General features: G+C 38.6%; 1 protein-coding gene across 1 annotated transcript in view; it reads right to left on the bottom strand.

Annotated features, from left to right (window-relative positions):
• The window catches only part of HCN1 (hyperpolarization activated cyclic nucleotide gated potassium channel 1), a 196151-nt gene extending 178213 nt beyond the window's left edge, over positions 1 to 17938 (bottom strand). The window contains exon 1 of the mRNA XM_064736283.1: positions 17381 to 17938. Coding sequence (XP_064592353.1) covers positions 17381 to 17754 — 374 coding nt within the window. The 5' untranslated portion in view covers positions 17755 to 17938. The remainder of the gene's footprint in view (positions 1 to 17380) is intronic.
• Between the last annotated feature and the right edge of the window lie 250 nt (positions 17939 to 18188).

The following is an 18188-nucleotide window of genomic DNA, read 5'->3' on the forward strand; positions in this document are numbered from 1 at the left end:
AAGGCAGAGGCTGATGTTCTGAAAACTGCATTTCCCTGGCTGAAATACAAGCAGTGCTGGACTTGGGAATCTTCCAGCTTAATAGTTTCATTTTGATGGAGACTAAAAGCAATTAAAAAAATAACCTAATAATGAAGTTTTCAGACCATCCGAAATCTTAATTTGATTTCAGAATAATACTGGAGTCTGTTACTTCAAGGTTAGCCATATATACTTAAGAGATCCAATGTATGTCCCTTGCCATTTGATTTTTTTTAAATTTTAAAATTAATTATTTTTTTAAATTAATTTGATTTTATTAAATGAAATTGATTATTTATTTTTAAATTAACTTAATGTTTTTCATTTCCTACCTCAAAAAGATATTACTAAAGTTCAGTGATACTGAGTCTTCTTTTCTATATAACTACAGAATGTACCTAAAATTACAAACTTCCACAATTTCAAGAAGATTTAATTATTTTTATCTCTTTAAACCCACTTAGCAGTGGCAATTTGTAATTTGTTGCTCAGTTGTGATTCTTTGCACAAGGCAGATGATTAGATAAATGCAGGTCTCAGGGGACCTGATCAGAGCCCAGTGAAGCCAATGAACAGCAATTTACTACTTTGAAAAGTCTTTCATTACATAGTCTGACTAGGTTTAAAGCTTGAGTGCTTTGAATGCTAGAAAACAAAATCACAGTACTGACCATGGAAGGATACTACAAAACTAGTTAACTTACATATATTTATTTATTTATATATATATGTATGTATGTATGTACCTTTTCAGTATATTTTCAATTAATATTTAACCAGCGGAGATTTCACCAAAAGACAAATTGGTTCTTCCTATGCATTCAGCAGCTTCGATCTGAAGTTTTCATAGTATTTTACATGCATTAACAAATTTAGTCTCAGACTTCTGAGAAATAAAGGTACAGTAAGGAGAAGTAACTGCACTTACTGCTTACAAGAGGAAAGGACAGAGAGTACAAAGAGAAATTTATATAATATAGCAATATTATTTAAAAATTAGACTCTTAGTTTTTAGCCAATAATCCCCTAACACAACTGCTTGAATACCACTGATATTTGCAGTTTCTTTTCCTCCACAGAAACTTATTAAAGTACAGCAGAAAGAATTAAAAGACTTCCACTTCACCTTGGGCAAGAACAGTGGATCACTGTCAGTGGAGCTCTGATAATGCTTTTGCTCTCCCTCGTTTTTACATAACTCCTCCCTTCTGAGCAACTTGATCTAGCGGGTTGCATCCCCACCCATGCCAGGGTGGTTAAAACAACATGAGCTTCAAGGTCCCTTCCAAGCCTGGCTATCCTATGATTCCAAGATTCTTCAGCACCCTCCTCATTAAAAAAATATGGGTACTGCCCCTGTCCAGACAAGCACCACACCAGAAAAAGGCGCTGATGAAGAGTCAAGGCTCACAAATACATTTTTTCATAGCAAGTGCTGATTCTGTCTTTGCATATCTGAGCGAATGGATATATATCACATCATCAAGACTGCTTCTGCATCAACACATGTCACAGCACAAGCACTACAGCTTCCTCCAATCCACCCCCTCACACAAGCTATCAGACCACTGCTCACAGAATCAGGCAACATTTTGTGTAGGGGCTGTAACTGATTTGTTTCAGTTTGATATCATCAGCCCTTAAACCAACTGAAAACTGCCACATATTGGTTATCTAAGTGTCAGCGAATTTCTGTAGTGGATCGCTGTAAAATATGCATTCACATTCTCAAATTAGAAATGACCACTTTAAAGGCATGAAAAAAAGTCTGAAAGAGACAGATCTAAAAATATTTCAGCTGCAAAATAATCTTGTATCTCGTGTTGAAACACTTGCATTAATTAAGAATTTTGTAGTGACAGTAATTTTAAGAGTGCCATTTAGAAATATGACATTTAGGATGCCTCCATACTAAAAATTCAGAGGCTTAAATTGAAAGAAGCCTTCTGTAATTCTTCTCAACAAAGCATCAAGTGAAAAGGAAGGTAACTTCCTAATGCCCTTCCAAAAATTAGAAAGCCAATCAGTATCAACTAATATTTTCCTTGAATAGATTTTTTTCTTTAACCAATTAAATCTCAGTTATCTTCTATATATGATAATAGTGTATAATCTTTAAGTTTTTGCTGACAGGGATAATTCTATTTTCTCTACTTCAGAGAAAGAGACGACGGGGAAGACGTCATTCAGTAGCTATTGATAGATCTCAGGCACGGGGTTCGGTGAGGAGACTGGCCATGACCACCAAATGAGGTAGGAAAATTCATTTTTCTAATTAAAAAACAAACAAACAAACAAACAAACAAACAAAAAAAAAAACCAAAAAAAAAGACAAAACAAAAAAAACCCCACCAAAACATTAAAAAAACCACCAAAAAATCCCAAAAAAACCCCAAACACCCCTAAAAAATAATAAAAAAAACAAGGCTAGAACCATCAACTTAGATTTGAACATATATACATATATAACAATTTTATTCTGGTAATCAGAGGTAAAACTGGCTTTTTGTGTAACTGTAACATGATGCAGTACATTTGGAAGAGCAGCTTCAAAGTAGGACTTGGTGTATCATTCTTGACAAAGTGCATTGAAGGCAAGAATGGGCACTATTTTCAAACTGAAGGGAAAAAAAAGAGCCAGTCTTCAAATTTCATGAAGAGAAAAATTAGAGATGTGAAAAAGTGTGAAAGAACTATAGATAGACATGAAACAAGATGATGTACTCCCACATCATAAATGAAAACAAATATTCACGACTGCATATTTACAGTCATCTTATGTATCTACAGAGATGTGCAAGATTCTAATGCAAGACCGGGTAATCAAGATATATATATCAAGTTTAATTATTATTCCCATTTACAACTATTTATAGCTGACTTTTGGCTACAAAGCCTATGTTTCCTTGACTATAAAAATAAGTACTGAAATTTCAACCCTTTAAAGTCAATGACAGTACATTTAAGAATCAGTAAGTTATTTTTATATAATCCATGAATATCACACTGCAGTAAATGATTTGCTTCAAATGGTAATAAATCTAATTTATATCTGTTAAAAATATAGTACCTTGTTTGTTCTGAAAATAACATCAGAAAATTATATATGCATGTTCAAATCAAAGTTATATTACAATTTTATTAACTTATACTATGATGAAAAATATTCAAATATATTTCAGACAATTTTTAGGGAAGCAAAGGAAGAAGAAAGTTTAGATTTATAGCAGAGCAACATGATAAGTAATTATCATTCTCCTTTCAAAAAAACAACTGAATACCTAGAGCTTTCATCAACACCTGTGAACATCCATTGGATTTCCTCATTTATCTGTGGGCAGCTGAGCTCAGGATCTCCCACACCTCAGGGAGCTCATTTTCCCCAAGCCATCCGGTGCCTCCCGAAGTGAGGTATGCTGCCGACATGTTCTCCCTCTCTAAACAAATATAAACTAGAGCAGGAACAAAATCTTGTTCCCAAGGAAGGCAATGATAAGACAGGAGAGGCATTCTCAGTTCCCCATTCCACCAAAGCAGAACAAATCTGAGAGGTGATTTTGTTACTGGAAGTGTCTGTACCAGAGGTGCTATGCAAAGTCAATGCACAGATTCAAATCCTCTCCAGCAGAGGAAGAAAATTATTCTGCAGTTTCAACATCCATGCTGAATGATTTTAATTCCTAAGCCAATAAAGGAGACATTTAGGTATGCACTCAAATACACTGAAAATTTTAAGATTATGGAATTGTTATTTTAACAATTTTATTAATCGAACTAATATTGATTTATCTAAAACATCAACTAATTGAAAATACAGTGTGCACAACATGTAAGAAATTAAAGGAGTAATCTTTCACAAGCTTGATTATACCTTTCCCCATGTATGTTAATTAACACTTTTTTACAGGGGGATGCACTCCGCTTTTCTAATTACTCAGCTTGTATTCATATCTCTCTGCTAGCCATTTGCCTTCCACAGTATTTAAGCAGATACAATGTTAATTTTAACATTTCTTTAAGACTTCCCAATTTGCATACTGCACATCCCAGTGTTACCATCCTTCTGACAGCGTAGCGCTCAGCCTGCACTGCCAAAACAAATCAGCGCATTATACAGCGAGACAGAGCAGTGATCAGATAGACCTGATATTCGCTTGTTTAAAACAAAAAGGAAAACCCAGAAGAGCAAACAAAGTAAACAAGAAAGAGCATACATTATGCTCAGAGATGCTCTAGTTACCAGCCTAAGCAACCCAGACCTTGTCAGCTCTGCCTCTGCTCCCCTCCTAGACTTTTCGTGCTCTTCATCCTCCAGAAAGCTCCGTGCAAGCTGAGCACAGCCTCATGTGCTGCTGCTGCTGCAACCTGTCCCAAGGCTGGAGGTTTGGAATACAAACCAAATTTCTGGGGATCCAAAATCTCTGATACTTATGAACATTGGTCAGTGTAATGGAATGCAATTGCTTAATGGCCTTTTAGCAGTTTAATCCAATATAAGGAAAGAAAGAGGGGTTTTTTTCAATTACACTATTTCAGTTATTCTCAAAAAAGGAATCAAGCAAATTCCTTCCAAAAATCCCAAACCAGCATATATGAATTTAATATTTGAATGGTTTTGTCATTTTCAAAACAGGAGATAGCCCACAATATCAAGCACCAGGAGATGCCTTTATAGCACACCTTTGCCAGCAGGAGATAATTTACATTGCTTGCTTGCAAATAAACATGAGGGTTTATTACATTTTATCACAGATATATGCAATAATGACACACGACTGAGATCCTAAAATCAGTATCTATTAAATTTACAAACTATATGTAGAAAGTGTTTATTGAATTACAGCAGATTATTTGCTTGAAATGCATTTGTTAAGTGTTTTGTTTTATATTAGTCATATGAAATGGTTATTGAGCCACTGGAAGATACATTTTACCAAGACCTAGATTAATTTAAAATTCTGTTCTATCTTCATTGAGACAGAATCATCTAAAGTGGAGTTGTTATACAAAATACATATACTAGATAAAAGTTTTTCCTCCTTACTGCCTTTATTCATTTTTGTAAGAGAGCAAGTCACTTTAGGCACCAGAATAGCATGTCAGTTTGCAGACTGAAAAATGAAATATTGCTAAAGATATTAAGATTTGAAAATTTATTCAAACTTAACTACAGGCTTTGTTATATGCCTCACGTATAAATATTTATCAGAAAAAATATAAAAGGGAATTATTTAATAATCTACTTCTTCGCTTTATATTTTGGTAGAGTGACTTTGACAGATGACTTTGAAGTCTCTTCATGCAAAACTTCTTTCTCCAGTCTTCGGGTTCAAACAAAACAGTCTGAATTCCTTACAATGGGCTGGTCTTGATATCAGACACCCACTGCAGGTTAGGGGTTGCAGGGGGAAGTGTCTGCACCCAAGTAAAGTTGCCTCTAATTGTAGCCACTGATAAGCAGCTCTAAAATAAGCACTCAAAGAAACGTTGGTCATGGACCCATGACCTGAACTATAAACAACCGCAAGAATACCAAGGAAGCTCTTTACTTCCATACTGATAGATGACTCTTGCTTTGACACAGCAAAACAAAATGAGCTGCCCTTTCTGTGGTGAATAAAACACCAGATGTCCATCCTTATCTTCCATCCATATTCACTCAAAATGCAGTTGCCTAAATATAATAAATAGGTTTCTGCCTTTCAGCAAATGAAAACATTTTACTTTGGAGGTCTCATAAGAGGTTTTAGCCACAAGCCAATATTCCTCAGAAAGACAAAATCTAATTTAGCCAAATATTTATGTTTCATTTTTTGGAGGACAGTGAGTTATGAACTAATCAAGTGCATTTAAACTAAAGATGTGTAATAATTAGAACTGCCAAATAGATATTAATAATTTATTGGTGGAGAACGGCAAGAAACTGAGAGTGAAAAATTAACAGAGCTTTTCTTCATAATCTTAGAATATACATTGATCTGTAAATTGCAAATCAAAATATATAATACAGCAAAAATGGAAGCTGAAACATATTTGCATTATTCTGACACACACACTAGTTCTGCAAAATACACAGCACCCATGGGCGATGTTTTTCAAAAATCAGGTTTACCATTTTGGGCTCGTTATGACTGGAATTCTGAAAGATGTTCAGGCATGGAGTCCAGATGCTTACAAGTATCTAGCTCCTGAAATTCAAAGATAGATGGGCTCCTGACTCCCATTTCAGATCTTCATCTAACATCCTATAGATTTGCACATTGTGCAGAGCACTGGGTAAAACTGACACTTTCAAAGCCATTCCAGAAATGGAAAAATTTGTACTGGAAACATGAAACCAAGTTAAATACCATATTCCATTTGCTCATTTTGCCAGTGGCACAAAATCAGCTTGCACATTCAACGCAGACGAACTGCTATTCAGTGACACTTCACGGAATCACGAGTCAGCAGCCCCAGCAGGAACATCTGCCACCATTTTAGGCAGATCCATGGTACCTGCATTCCCAGGCTACACAGCTAGCTCTCCTTCCCCGAAGCAAATCTGAACTCTGTCGTGCTATGAGGAACAAGTGTGGGAGTGGAAGTTCACTGCAGCTCTCCCATCCATTCCACAGGAAGATAAATTTGGTCTAGCCTGTGGAGAATGTAGAAGTTGGCTGCAGCTGAGAAATTACAGAAACAGCCATAGTCACATCAAGCAGTGCTCATACAGTCCTGGGGAATGAGGGGGATGGTGGTGGAAATTGCTGAATAACACTGACTGATTGCATAATACTGACGGAGTATTCCTCAGACCTGTCTTAATGAGAATCATCTCTCAACAAAAAAAAAAAAAAAATTGCATGCTTGTGAACAATAAAGCACAACACACAGGCAGACTACAGAAAATCTCACTTTAGGAAACAAGAATAGAGAATTCTTGTTAAGGTTAAACAAGAGGTTTTAAACTTATAGTTAGTGCCTTTAAATAGCAATGTAAAACCAGAGATATTTAATTGGATTCAGTCACAATTTATGTTGTACTTAGTTATCAAAATGATATGTATATGAAATAATAAAATTATTATATACTGGATTTAATTATTTTCAACACAAAAACGTTGAAATTATTTTTTGACTTCTTTTTCCATTACAGAGAGATGAACCATCCTAACAAATTCATTTCTTCAATAAATAAACAGTAAGAACATGTACAAATCCTACTGAACTTTTCAACACTCAGCAGTATATCACTGGATTTAATATTCTGTTCCAAATTTCAAAGCCACATTTAATTTAGCAAAAACAAGTATTTCATATAATACTGGCAGAATGCATGCAATTAAAAGTCTGTTTGGTCATGTGGGCACCTCATGCTTAGGTTACTCATCTCTCACTTTTCCCACACATTCAACATCTACTGCTTAATAAGCCATCGCATTTCAGACATTTTCAATTCTGACCCTTTTTAAACGCTCTGATAGATTGCCTACCATCTGGCAGTGCTTACTCTTGGTACCACACTCCCTTTGCATTACAAAACTGTGCTTCTGATAATTGTATCTTTAATGTGGTAGATGTATGCAAGACTTCAATTCCCATGCTGGCAGTATACAAGCTGAAGGGACAATTTCGGCCGAGGGCCTGTGTAACAGTGTATGGTAACAGCATGTTCAACTGCATCACGGTGCAGTTCTCAACAGAAGGCTGCTAACCTGTCTGAGTCAAGGGAAATGGAAAATATGCGTAAAGTTTTTTGGGTTTTTTTTTGTTTTAATCACTACAAGGCATTTTACAAACGGCAAGAGGCTATGAAAATACCTAAACTCACTTCTCCCTGCTAGTTTGAACAAACAGCTCAGTATCTCCTAGCTAACAGACTGCGTAAGAATGGAAAACTACACAGCAGAACAAACATTTTAAAAATATAAAATCAGTGCATTGTTTCCATTTATTTAAAGGAATGAATTATATCCTCAGAAAGAGATGTAGGAGGATGAAGAGAAGACAGAATGAGGGGGAAAGGAAGTTTTTCCAAAAAATACTCTTTCAGGGACTACATCCATGTGCTCCTAGGAACTTTTGAATGCAAATTCCCTGTAGCGTGATTTCACTGACTGAAAATTAAACCATAAGAAATGCTATAAACAAAAGAAAAAGTAGGATTCGGTACTTCAGCAGTCATCTAGATAAGAGCTTCCATGAACACTGCATACACAGCTCTGAAAAACAGCACTTAAGAACACTTGGTAAAGTGGGTATATGAGAAAGGTACCCAAATAACAACTGAAGTTTGAGGCATATACTTGATTTATTTTGCTTCTTTTGTTCTGTTTCCAAGTTTCAATCTACCAGACTAACCCCCAGCTGGAAAAGCAATTCTTTTTGCTACCACTGGGCTTGTCTGGCACTAAAGGCAAGGTGAACCAGAGTGACAGACAAGCTTGGCTCTTACCTTCACTGAAAAATCAAGCGCAAGCAAGCCCATATGCAGCTATTCCAGTGATCCTGCAGCACTGGATGTGTTTGGGGAACCCAGAGGCTTGCAAGCATCTACTGACAGGCAGTAACAAGATGTTTAGGGAGCAGCAGCACCTGCTACAGGTTTCATAGCAATTTCTCTGCCAGACCTAAATAATAAGTCCTCCTGGAATGAACAACTAGACAGAAATCACTTAAGAGTCTGATGGAAAACCTCTAAAGAACTGTGTGAAAGCTTGATTGCATCTCTATGGTTTTGCAGCCATGCTTTTATTCCATCTCCTGGACAGAGCTGGACAGATCTTACTTTAAATATCTTATAAAATTCTGTGTATTTTTCACAGCTTTTCCCTAGGAAAAGATAGACCTATTATTTATTATTGGGGTGTCATTATACATTACTCTAAATTTACTGCAATCCACATATCTGCATTAAGGTCAGATCATTTCATCACCACACTGTCTATTGCTGCAGTCATGCCATGAAGAGAGGTGCTTCTTGGAGGATCTGGTAAATTAGTGTAAGATGCAACAGAACCAGTTAAGGAAACATCAATATTTCCACACCTTAGTCTGCTGATACAAGAGGGCAAAAAAACTGGAGGTAACCAGGTACAACATGTATAGAATTGATAATGTGAGAGCACAATTTATTTCTATGGCACTCTTTATATACTGGAGCTTTAGTGCAAAAGATTCAGTGATTTTCAGGCAAAATTGGATGAAAAAGAGTATTTTCACTTAAATCCCTCCCCAGTATTAAAAACTTATAAAAGCCTCCCTAAATTAAAAAAAAAAATTAAATGTTTATTGGTTATTTTAAAGTAATTTTAAAAAATAAACTCACTCAAAAATATTAAATAAAACAGAGCCAGCATAGCTTTGATTGTGAACATAAAGCAACCCATGCTTTTTCAGCAGAAAACAGAGCTTCTTAATATGAATTTTTAATAAATATGACATGGTTAGAGATAAAAACTTAATAGCAGTAGCACACTAAATTCCAATAGTGTATCAAAATATTTATTAAATGACATGCTTAATTAGATAATGTGTACATATTAACAACACCAAAGATAATCACATAAAAACAAAATCCTATTCTTATCTATATAATGTAACTTAAGTTTTGGGTACTTCACTGGCAAAAATGAAAATGGCTTTGGGGTTAGTTTTCGGTTTTTTCAAAAATGCAATGGAAACAGTATGCAGTTCTTTTGTAATTAAATGAACATTTTCTGAACATAAGTTTATTCCAGACTTATCCCAGTTGCATTGCACTGCAAGGCAATAAGATTACTAAAAAATACCATGCAGCTTGCCTGAATCTGTCATCAGATTAAAAGATATTAGTAGAGATTTTATAGAAGCTAAATGACAGTGTCCTTGAGGTAGTACTGACATTGACTCCAGCTGATACAGTTTTTGGTCATTAACATACCTTACTATGTGTCTAGAACAAGCTCTCCAATAATTAGAGCTGAATACACTATGATTTTTAAAATTAAATCATGCCTCTGGGAAAGAATCAGGAAATAGACAGCTAAAGGACTTTCAAGCAATTAACGAGAACTGTACTGTCAGGTTAAAAATTAAACATTGCAAAGTAGGTTAAAAGTTTCCTTTCTCAAAAAAAATGTATATTGACATAGAAAACAGTTCTCATGCTGTTGAGTGAAAGCAAAGGTGAGAATGGATACTTCTTGTTTATCATCAACTTAAGTAAATTTCTTTTCAATTTTTCATATTTTACACACACTCATCACTAAAAATAGTTTTTTTGCTTCTTACAGCTTCAAGTTGAACCTCTCAAAAAATCTGACAAAGTTTAATTAAATATTAGGTAGGTAGAAGTGCAGCACTAAAGACTCATACTTTTTAGGTGACCTCTGCATTCATACATCTCTATTTCTGCTACTCCAAGCTGAACAATCAGAAAATGAGCCACTCAAATTTTGATTTCATTATATAAACCCCCCATACACACACAAGAAAGCCTAAAGCAACATATCAAATCCTATGCATCTTTCAATTAGCTGTTGTAGTCACCAAACACCCAATCAAATCATAAATCTAGGCCTTTGTATATTACTCGATGCTTTTACACAGTATTCCAGTTCACAGTTCCCTTCATATACCCGAGTCTGAGAAACCTAGGATGAAGAAAAACTTCTACTGACTCAACTACGAGCATCACTTATTTTGATGTGCTAACAAATGGAGTCACGGGACACATTTAAAAACATGTTGACGTGCTAAAACAATCAATTGGAATACCAGAATCAGTGCATTTTCCCCACAGGCCCAAGCACGATGAGACCTAATTTTGGATATGTGTGTACAGCGATAGGATATAGATCATATTTATCAAGCAATTTTTTCTCCTTGCAGTCAAAGCAAAAAAAAAAAATCAGAAAACTGAAGAGGAACTCTCATAATATGGATTGTCCAGAGTTAAATTTTAAAGACTCACATAATAACATCCCCAAAATATCATCTTTGACTTACACGTTACAGAATTATTAATGGGAATTCTGTAACATTTGGGTTTATTTTATTTTGCTGTGTTTTCTTTCTAAACTTATCTCAAAATCATGATGAACATACTTGCCTTTACGTGTATTGTCTAGAAAGTGAAAACTGTAAAACTAAGCATCTTGCAGAAAAAAAAAAAACTTTTGTGCATATTCATAGCTTCCAGTGATCTTCAAAATGTCCCAAGTTAAATTAAAAGTAACTCTGAGAACTGAGTTACATTTGTTCAGCTCTTTCTCTCCCCTAAACTTCATTCAATGTTCAAGTACATAGCACAACAAGAGTGTGAAGGAGAATGTAGTGAATGGATCGTTATTCCAGGACTAGAATGAACATAATGAAAACTGGCAAATGTTCAACATATAAGTGAGCTCAAACTATGCATTAGTATTCTACATATCCAGAGACAGAAGGACATCTTATTAATAAAATGAATCCTTTTGCTTGAACAAACAAGGGCACACAGCTTCCCACATGCCCTAGAGGTCTGGAAGGCGGGTGGCTGCTGCACCAGCCTTGGGCGGACTCCACTGCCTTGCTTTAGCAGCTCTTGAAGAAAATCTCAAAGCAGACAAGAGTACACAGCCCTCATGAGTCCAAAAGCACGAAATGCACCTCTCTATCCCTATTTTCCCTTACGCATCCCTGCTTACAAGTAGAAAAGTCAAGGTGCAAAAGGAAAAGTCAGTAGCTAGCTTTAGTCAACTAGATTTCGTAACAGATGAATCCATGATAACCACTGATGAAAAATTATTCAGTACAGAAAATAACAGAAATGGGACATGAAAAACAGCCTAATGCATTTCTGGCCTATATTTCACATCAGAACATTTCCAACAGAATATTTTGTTGCTTATTTTTGGTCCTCCCTCCTAAACATCTAATTTAGATACTTGTTACTGCAATTCACTCCATTACTTAGATGTAATTTCCTTCCTCTTGGTAACATCCGTTTATGCATTTGAGAACCATTACTGTATTTCTCTTCAGCCTGCCTTTATGAGAGTGGCATTCTACCTGGGGAACTTTTATGAAGGCCATACATAACTCGATGTCAGAGAGACATTTCAAACATTATAATTGCATTATTTAGGTTAATGCTACAATTCTGTCATTTTATTTTTTAGGGCATTTAGAGAAGTAAAGGGCAAAAATTGTTGGAATGCTGTAAATAAAACCCAACTACAATTAATAATCTTTTTAGTACTAATGGAACTCCATGTTTAGTCAAATGTAAGGACTGAACATCTAGCAATACAAATAGTTTATCTGTACAAAGCTTTTCTATAGTAGAGCTAAAAATTATAGTCACAACAATAGTATTTGAAAATGATACATGAAAGACAGCCCCATATGAATCTGTGCTTCATTCACAAAAACATAAATACTTTTTTTTTAAATTGTTTGCACAAGGAATGTACTGTATATAGCACAATTATAAATCCATGATTATGATTTTATTAGAGAATTCAGAAGTGTCAATTCTGAAACAGAATCTCATGACAAATCCTGAACAAGAAATTATTACCTTGAGAATAGAAAACTATGGCCATTTCATATTCCTACACTACCAGTGACACAATTTATCCATTAAAACCCACGCAAATTTGTATCTGAACTATTTAATATAGACCAATGTAGACTTGATTTATGTCTTTCATTTTGAATACATACACCTCTATCAATTACATTTAAGTCTGATACAATACATTTTGTATTCATTGCATATAGCATTACCTTCCAACACCACTGCTCTATATAAACCTAAGCATGTAACAGCTCACAAAAACATAAATCTCATTAGCTTCAAGAGAGACACTCAAAACATGTGACAAAAGCGAAGCACAAAGTGCTTATCCTAAGCTTCTTAAGACACAACTTAAGATAGGTATAACACATAGAGTGAAGACTGGTCCCAAAAGGCAGGTTTTAAAACAATGCATGCGTGAATTTTAGAGACCTGATTGTGAGCTGCACATATAACATGCACAGTCTATCACGTTAGGGCGACTGCTGGTGGTCAAAGACAGGTCCAAAAGATAGGTGAAAATGAAAAAGAAAATTGATTCATAATGCAAATATAAGTTCAAATGTTTTTAAAACAATGTAATTAAAAAAAAAAAACATGAGGCATGCTAAACCATGGCAGTTTTGACTTACAGTTTGGCACACACTTGAAAATTAAAGCTGAACATGTGTATGACAACATGGATGGGTTGCATAAAATTGCACAATATAACAGAATGTTTTTTAACAGCAACAGAAGCAAATTCTTCTGTAACTACCCAGACATGCACATGCAAATATTGTGTCTTTCACCCTGATTAAAACCCTTTGAAACGTGGCATTAAATTACTTACAAGGTATTACCAATGAAGCCTTCAATGATTTATAAAGATTTCCATGATAAACCTCAAACATTCACATGATGTTTTAAATGTGTATACAAAAAGGTTTTGAAATTGGAATGCACACAAGCTAAAAAAATCTGGCAAACTTTTACTATTCACTACACTCTTAAATTTTCTGTTCAAGTTTTAGAAATAATTCTGCTTTTACTGTTATCATTAAAATAAAGCTTTAAGTTTCTTGGATAAATGAAAAGTTACCCAGAGAAATAAAATGCCAATTTTGGTTTTTTTTTTTTTTTCTAGTGTTGCAAATTAATTTATACTTGGTCTTATTTACACAGGGGAAAAAGACCTTCAGCTCTGCCTGCACTGCACCTCTTTACCTGCTGCTTTTTCAGACAATGCCACATCACAGTCTTACTTCATTTTGAAGCCAGTTAAAATTTTTATCCCCACTTCCAGACAAAGGCTGCTCTCAAACATCAAGCTGACTGCAACCATCAGAGTGTGAAGGCTACATTTACGCATACACGCATTATTTCCACTCAGTCTGTCTCGTACATTGCTATTTCTGCAACTCTGTAGCAACTCTGTTTTCTTTATAGATTGCTGACTACAGATGCCCTATCCAATGTGGTAAAAAACCCAAGATTTCCTTGACAGGGTGAGTTTCTCTTTGGGGAGCGAGGGAGGGAGATGCACAGGGCTGGATGAGCGGCCCAGGTATTTGCAAGCCGGCCCTCTGAACATTAAAGAAACTCCTTACATGCCAGAAGACATGGGGTGATTAATCATCTAAAAATCAGTCACGTACATTTCCATTAATACCAGAAGACCGTAACATATAAAAGTCATCCAAAGCCCATGCCCACCACTAATCTCCTATGAAATAAATGACATGTGTGTGGCAGCAGCAGAACCACGTGCAGTTGCTCCCACCTCCTGTCAGCTTCGTCCTGCTCTCATCCTGTGGCTGCGAGGCCACAGAGCTGGACCAGTGAAGCTCTCCTGAAGGCTCATTCTTCCACATATGAGAATGGACAGCTGGAGGCACTCAGTATCTCACAGAACACACACAGGACTTCAGCAAACTCTGAGTGATAAATTCACTTTTGTTACTTAAGTAACTACACAGAATTGTTGACGAGCTTTAGAGATACAGTAGTCAGGGCTACAGAGTGATAAACAGAGGCCTTGCACTGGGTTTGATGTGCATTAGGTGGAGGGTTTATATAACAGCTTCCAAATTACACATTAACCTCAGAAGACTGGGAAAAGACAACTACGATCAAAATGTTCCCCTTGTGGAAAAATTATGTAATACTTATTGAATTTAATCCTCCAAGGGTGTATCTGCCCAAAGAAGAGACAATTTTTCCCTGAAACACATGCAAGATGGAGAGCCATTAAACTAAAGACCAAGCCCCAAAAGGCTGCAAGTAACCAACTGACAGAGCACGGAGTTTAGAGACAGCTTCCACATTCTGTTCATACCAAAACAACGGGCAGGGGGCACTGACATGCTGCCCACTCCTCCAAATGCCACAACAGAATACCATTAGGTGTAGATTAATGTACTGTTTTACAAAATCCATAAGAATGAAATCACGAAATAAAGCCAAATACATCAAATTATCCGAGGAAATGCATACAAGCATGCAGAACTAGGAAGAAAATAAAAGAGTGAGCAGAAGCCTATACCAGAATTTTCCCACATTTTACATGGTTAGCCCAGTATTTTCCTAAGTGTGTCTACATTTAAAGTCAACTAAGATGTTTATTTTCATAGGTGCTACAAATACTCTAATAAGAGCTGCATTTACAAATGCATAATACATCTCCTCACATGGATACCATAAAATACTCGACTTTTTACTTTTTTCTTGTTATTTTAGTAGAAAATTTAGTTTTTTCCTCTGATGGAAAGAACATCAAAACAGTGGCATGGGTATATCTGTGTTTCTTTGGATGCTTTAAGGCTTGTCTGCACACAAGCAGTACATTGTTACAAATAACATGCAAAAATAAATCAAAGCAACTCCATCCTTACACCTGAATTCATACCGGTACAGAGCCACTGTTAAGATGGCACTTAAAAGTGCTGTTGTAATTCCCAAATAAGGTGACTATACTGTATAGTACAACTTCTTCATGCATTTTGCACTGCCACCCAAAAAGAGTGGTACCACTGCAATTGTTTCAGGAGAAAAAACATGCACAACTCATATTTCTCACTGAAACAGTCCTACGGGCTAAAAAATTAGGTCTGGAGCCTATCACACCATCCCAATACTAATGAAAGACTGTGAACTTTACTGAAAAACCAAACACTTACTCTAATAAAATAAAAACTTTAAAAACACCTGAAAATACCAGTTAATTAAAGAATATGCAGACAACAGGACTGAAAAGGATTCAGTGCTGTTTACTCCTATTTAAAAAAAAATGGGAAACATATGCTACGATCTCTAAACCGTCCCACTCGAAGAATTAGGACTGAATTAGAAGATATTTCTGTAATGAAACAGAATGAACACGCTTATCACCTATTTCACAGAACTGATTAAAAAGTTACATGCTGCAAAATATGACAAATAAGCTCCTATTGCCCAATACACCATTCGAGTGTGCACCTCACTCGGAAACCAAGCTTACAACAGAACAAGGAAAATTATTCGCTAGAATAACCTCATTCATTTCAACAGAATCCTCACGTGAATAAAGTTACTCATGCACACACACAGATAAGGAAGAGGCTATCAGACCCCCCCATCCCCTATGCATGCTACCACAACACCAGATGCAACCTGCTACGTCCCTCTCTAGCAGGTAGAAAGGGAGTGGGGTACGTGCTTGGCTCTCTCTCCCCACTTACTGCACCTGCTAATGCAGCTGAGCTGGAAAAGGCACCCCAGGAAAAGAATGAGTGCAGTTTATTGAGTTCAGGGAACCAGGAAAACAAGTAGGGATTTGAAGCATGATTTCAAGTCACAACTGACTGTGCCATGCTCCTCCACTCCTGTAGCTGTACTGCTCTCAGACTCAGCTGCAAGGTGCTAACACATCTCACTGTCAAACACCTCACTCCAAGCAGTCCCACAGAAACTTGGACTTTCAAAGTATTTCTTCCTGTCCTCACTGAAAGAATGTTCTGTTTAACCCCGTGTTTTCTTAGAAGATTCATGTAACTATTGAACATTCTGGATTTTCTTTTTTCAAACGCAGTCTCCCGTGCAATTCACTTCTCATATAGACGCAGGTTGTTCAATTCAAGCTGTTGATTAAATACGCTTAACGACATCGATAGTTCCTCAGAAAATATCACATCGAGTGTTACATTTATAAAGGCCTACAGCCAGCTGGCATAGAGTATGTAATGAAATAATCTTACACTTTAAATGTATTTTTAAAGGGAACTGTAACTTCTTGGGCATTTATTTGCACTGCTTTCTGTATGAATATGCCAGTCCTGCATCCATGCATCGTACTGTGAAAGCAATGCTAATCTGCCATCACATTTACCTGTCTCCCTATGAAAACATAGTTTTCTACACATCACCTGGATAAACTTATTTTACTGTAACTCTGACAGAGACGCACGGAATTCCTTCTCGCAACCTCTGGAACAAATGTTTACACACCGGGTGCTCAGGGAAGGGCAGGCGTGTGCAGACACGCGGATTTTACCGATGCCGATGCAGCTGTGTAACCCCCCGGGGAGCCCTCATCTCCCCGGGGCAGAGTCGTGCCCGACGGCCCGCGACCCCTCGGCGCAGACAGACCGGGACGGCGGGACGGAGAGCCACAGAGCTCAGCATCCCGCCTCGGGGGCTGCGGGCGGCGCCCCGGCCGGCGCGGGGCCTGCGGGGCCGTCCCGGGTGCAGCACGCTGGAGAGCGCCGGGCCGAGCCCGCGGCAGCCCCGGCCCCGCCGCCCGCCGAAGTTTGCGCCGGGCGAGGTGCGAGGCGCCGGGGCCACCCCACTCCCGCCCGCCGTGAGCCCCGCGCTAACCTGAAGTCGCTGTAGGGGTGGATGATCCAGAACCCCGCAGTTTTAACCCTTTCCTGCTCCTTCTCCACCGCCTTCTGGCTGCCGAACATGCGGAGGGAGAATTTGTTGACCCCCGGCTGCAGCATGGAGGTGAACTGCCGCTGCATGAAACCGTACTGTCGCCGGGGTCCCTCGGCATCCTCGAAGCCCACCACGGGCTCCTCGCCCCCGCCGCCGTCCACTTTGAAGCACACCGAGTTGCCATGCTCCTTCACGCCGCCGCTGCCGGGGCTGCTCTGGGCTTTCTCCGCCGAGGCCGCCGGCTTGGCCGGGAAGGAGTTAGCGCTGCCATCGTCCCGGCTGCCGGCGGAGGAGCTGCGCTTCCCAGCCTCCATGCTGCGGGGCGGGCGCACCCCAGCCGCGGGAGAGCGCGGGGAAGCCTCGCCGCCGCCGGTGCCCTTCAGCGCCGCGGCCGGGCTGTGCCGCCCTGAGCTGGGCTGGGCTGGGCAAGGCTGGGCAGGGCTGGGCAGGGCTGGGCAGGGCTGGGCTGAGCTCCGCGCCGCCCGGCCTCAGCAGCGCCGCCGGCTCGGAGCGCGCTCCGCGCAGGGCGGGCACCGCCGCCCCTCGCCCGCCCCCTGCCGGCGGCCCCGCTCCGCCTGACATTGAGCGCCGAGTCCTTGAGGGGCCGGGCGGCGAGCGGACAGCGCCTGAGGGAGGGGCCGGGGCCGAGCGCGGGCAGGGGACAGGGGACAGGGGACAGGGCCCCCGGCCCCCGAGCGCCGGGCCCGCGCCTCCGCAGGAGCACAGGAACACGCGTAGGTGTATGTTT

Source organism: Zonotrichia leucophrys, chromosome Z, assembly GCF_028769735.1.
Source record: "Zonotrichia leucophrys gambelii isolate GWCS_2022_RI chromosome Z, RI_Zleu_2.0, whole genome shotgun sequence".
Taxonomy (NCBI): domain Eukaryota; kingdom Metazoa; phylum Chordata; class Aves; order Passeriformes; family Passerellidae; genus Zonotrichia; species Zonotrichia leucophrys.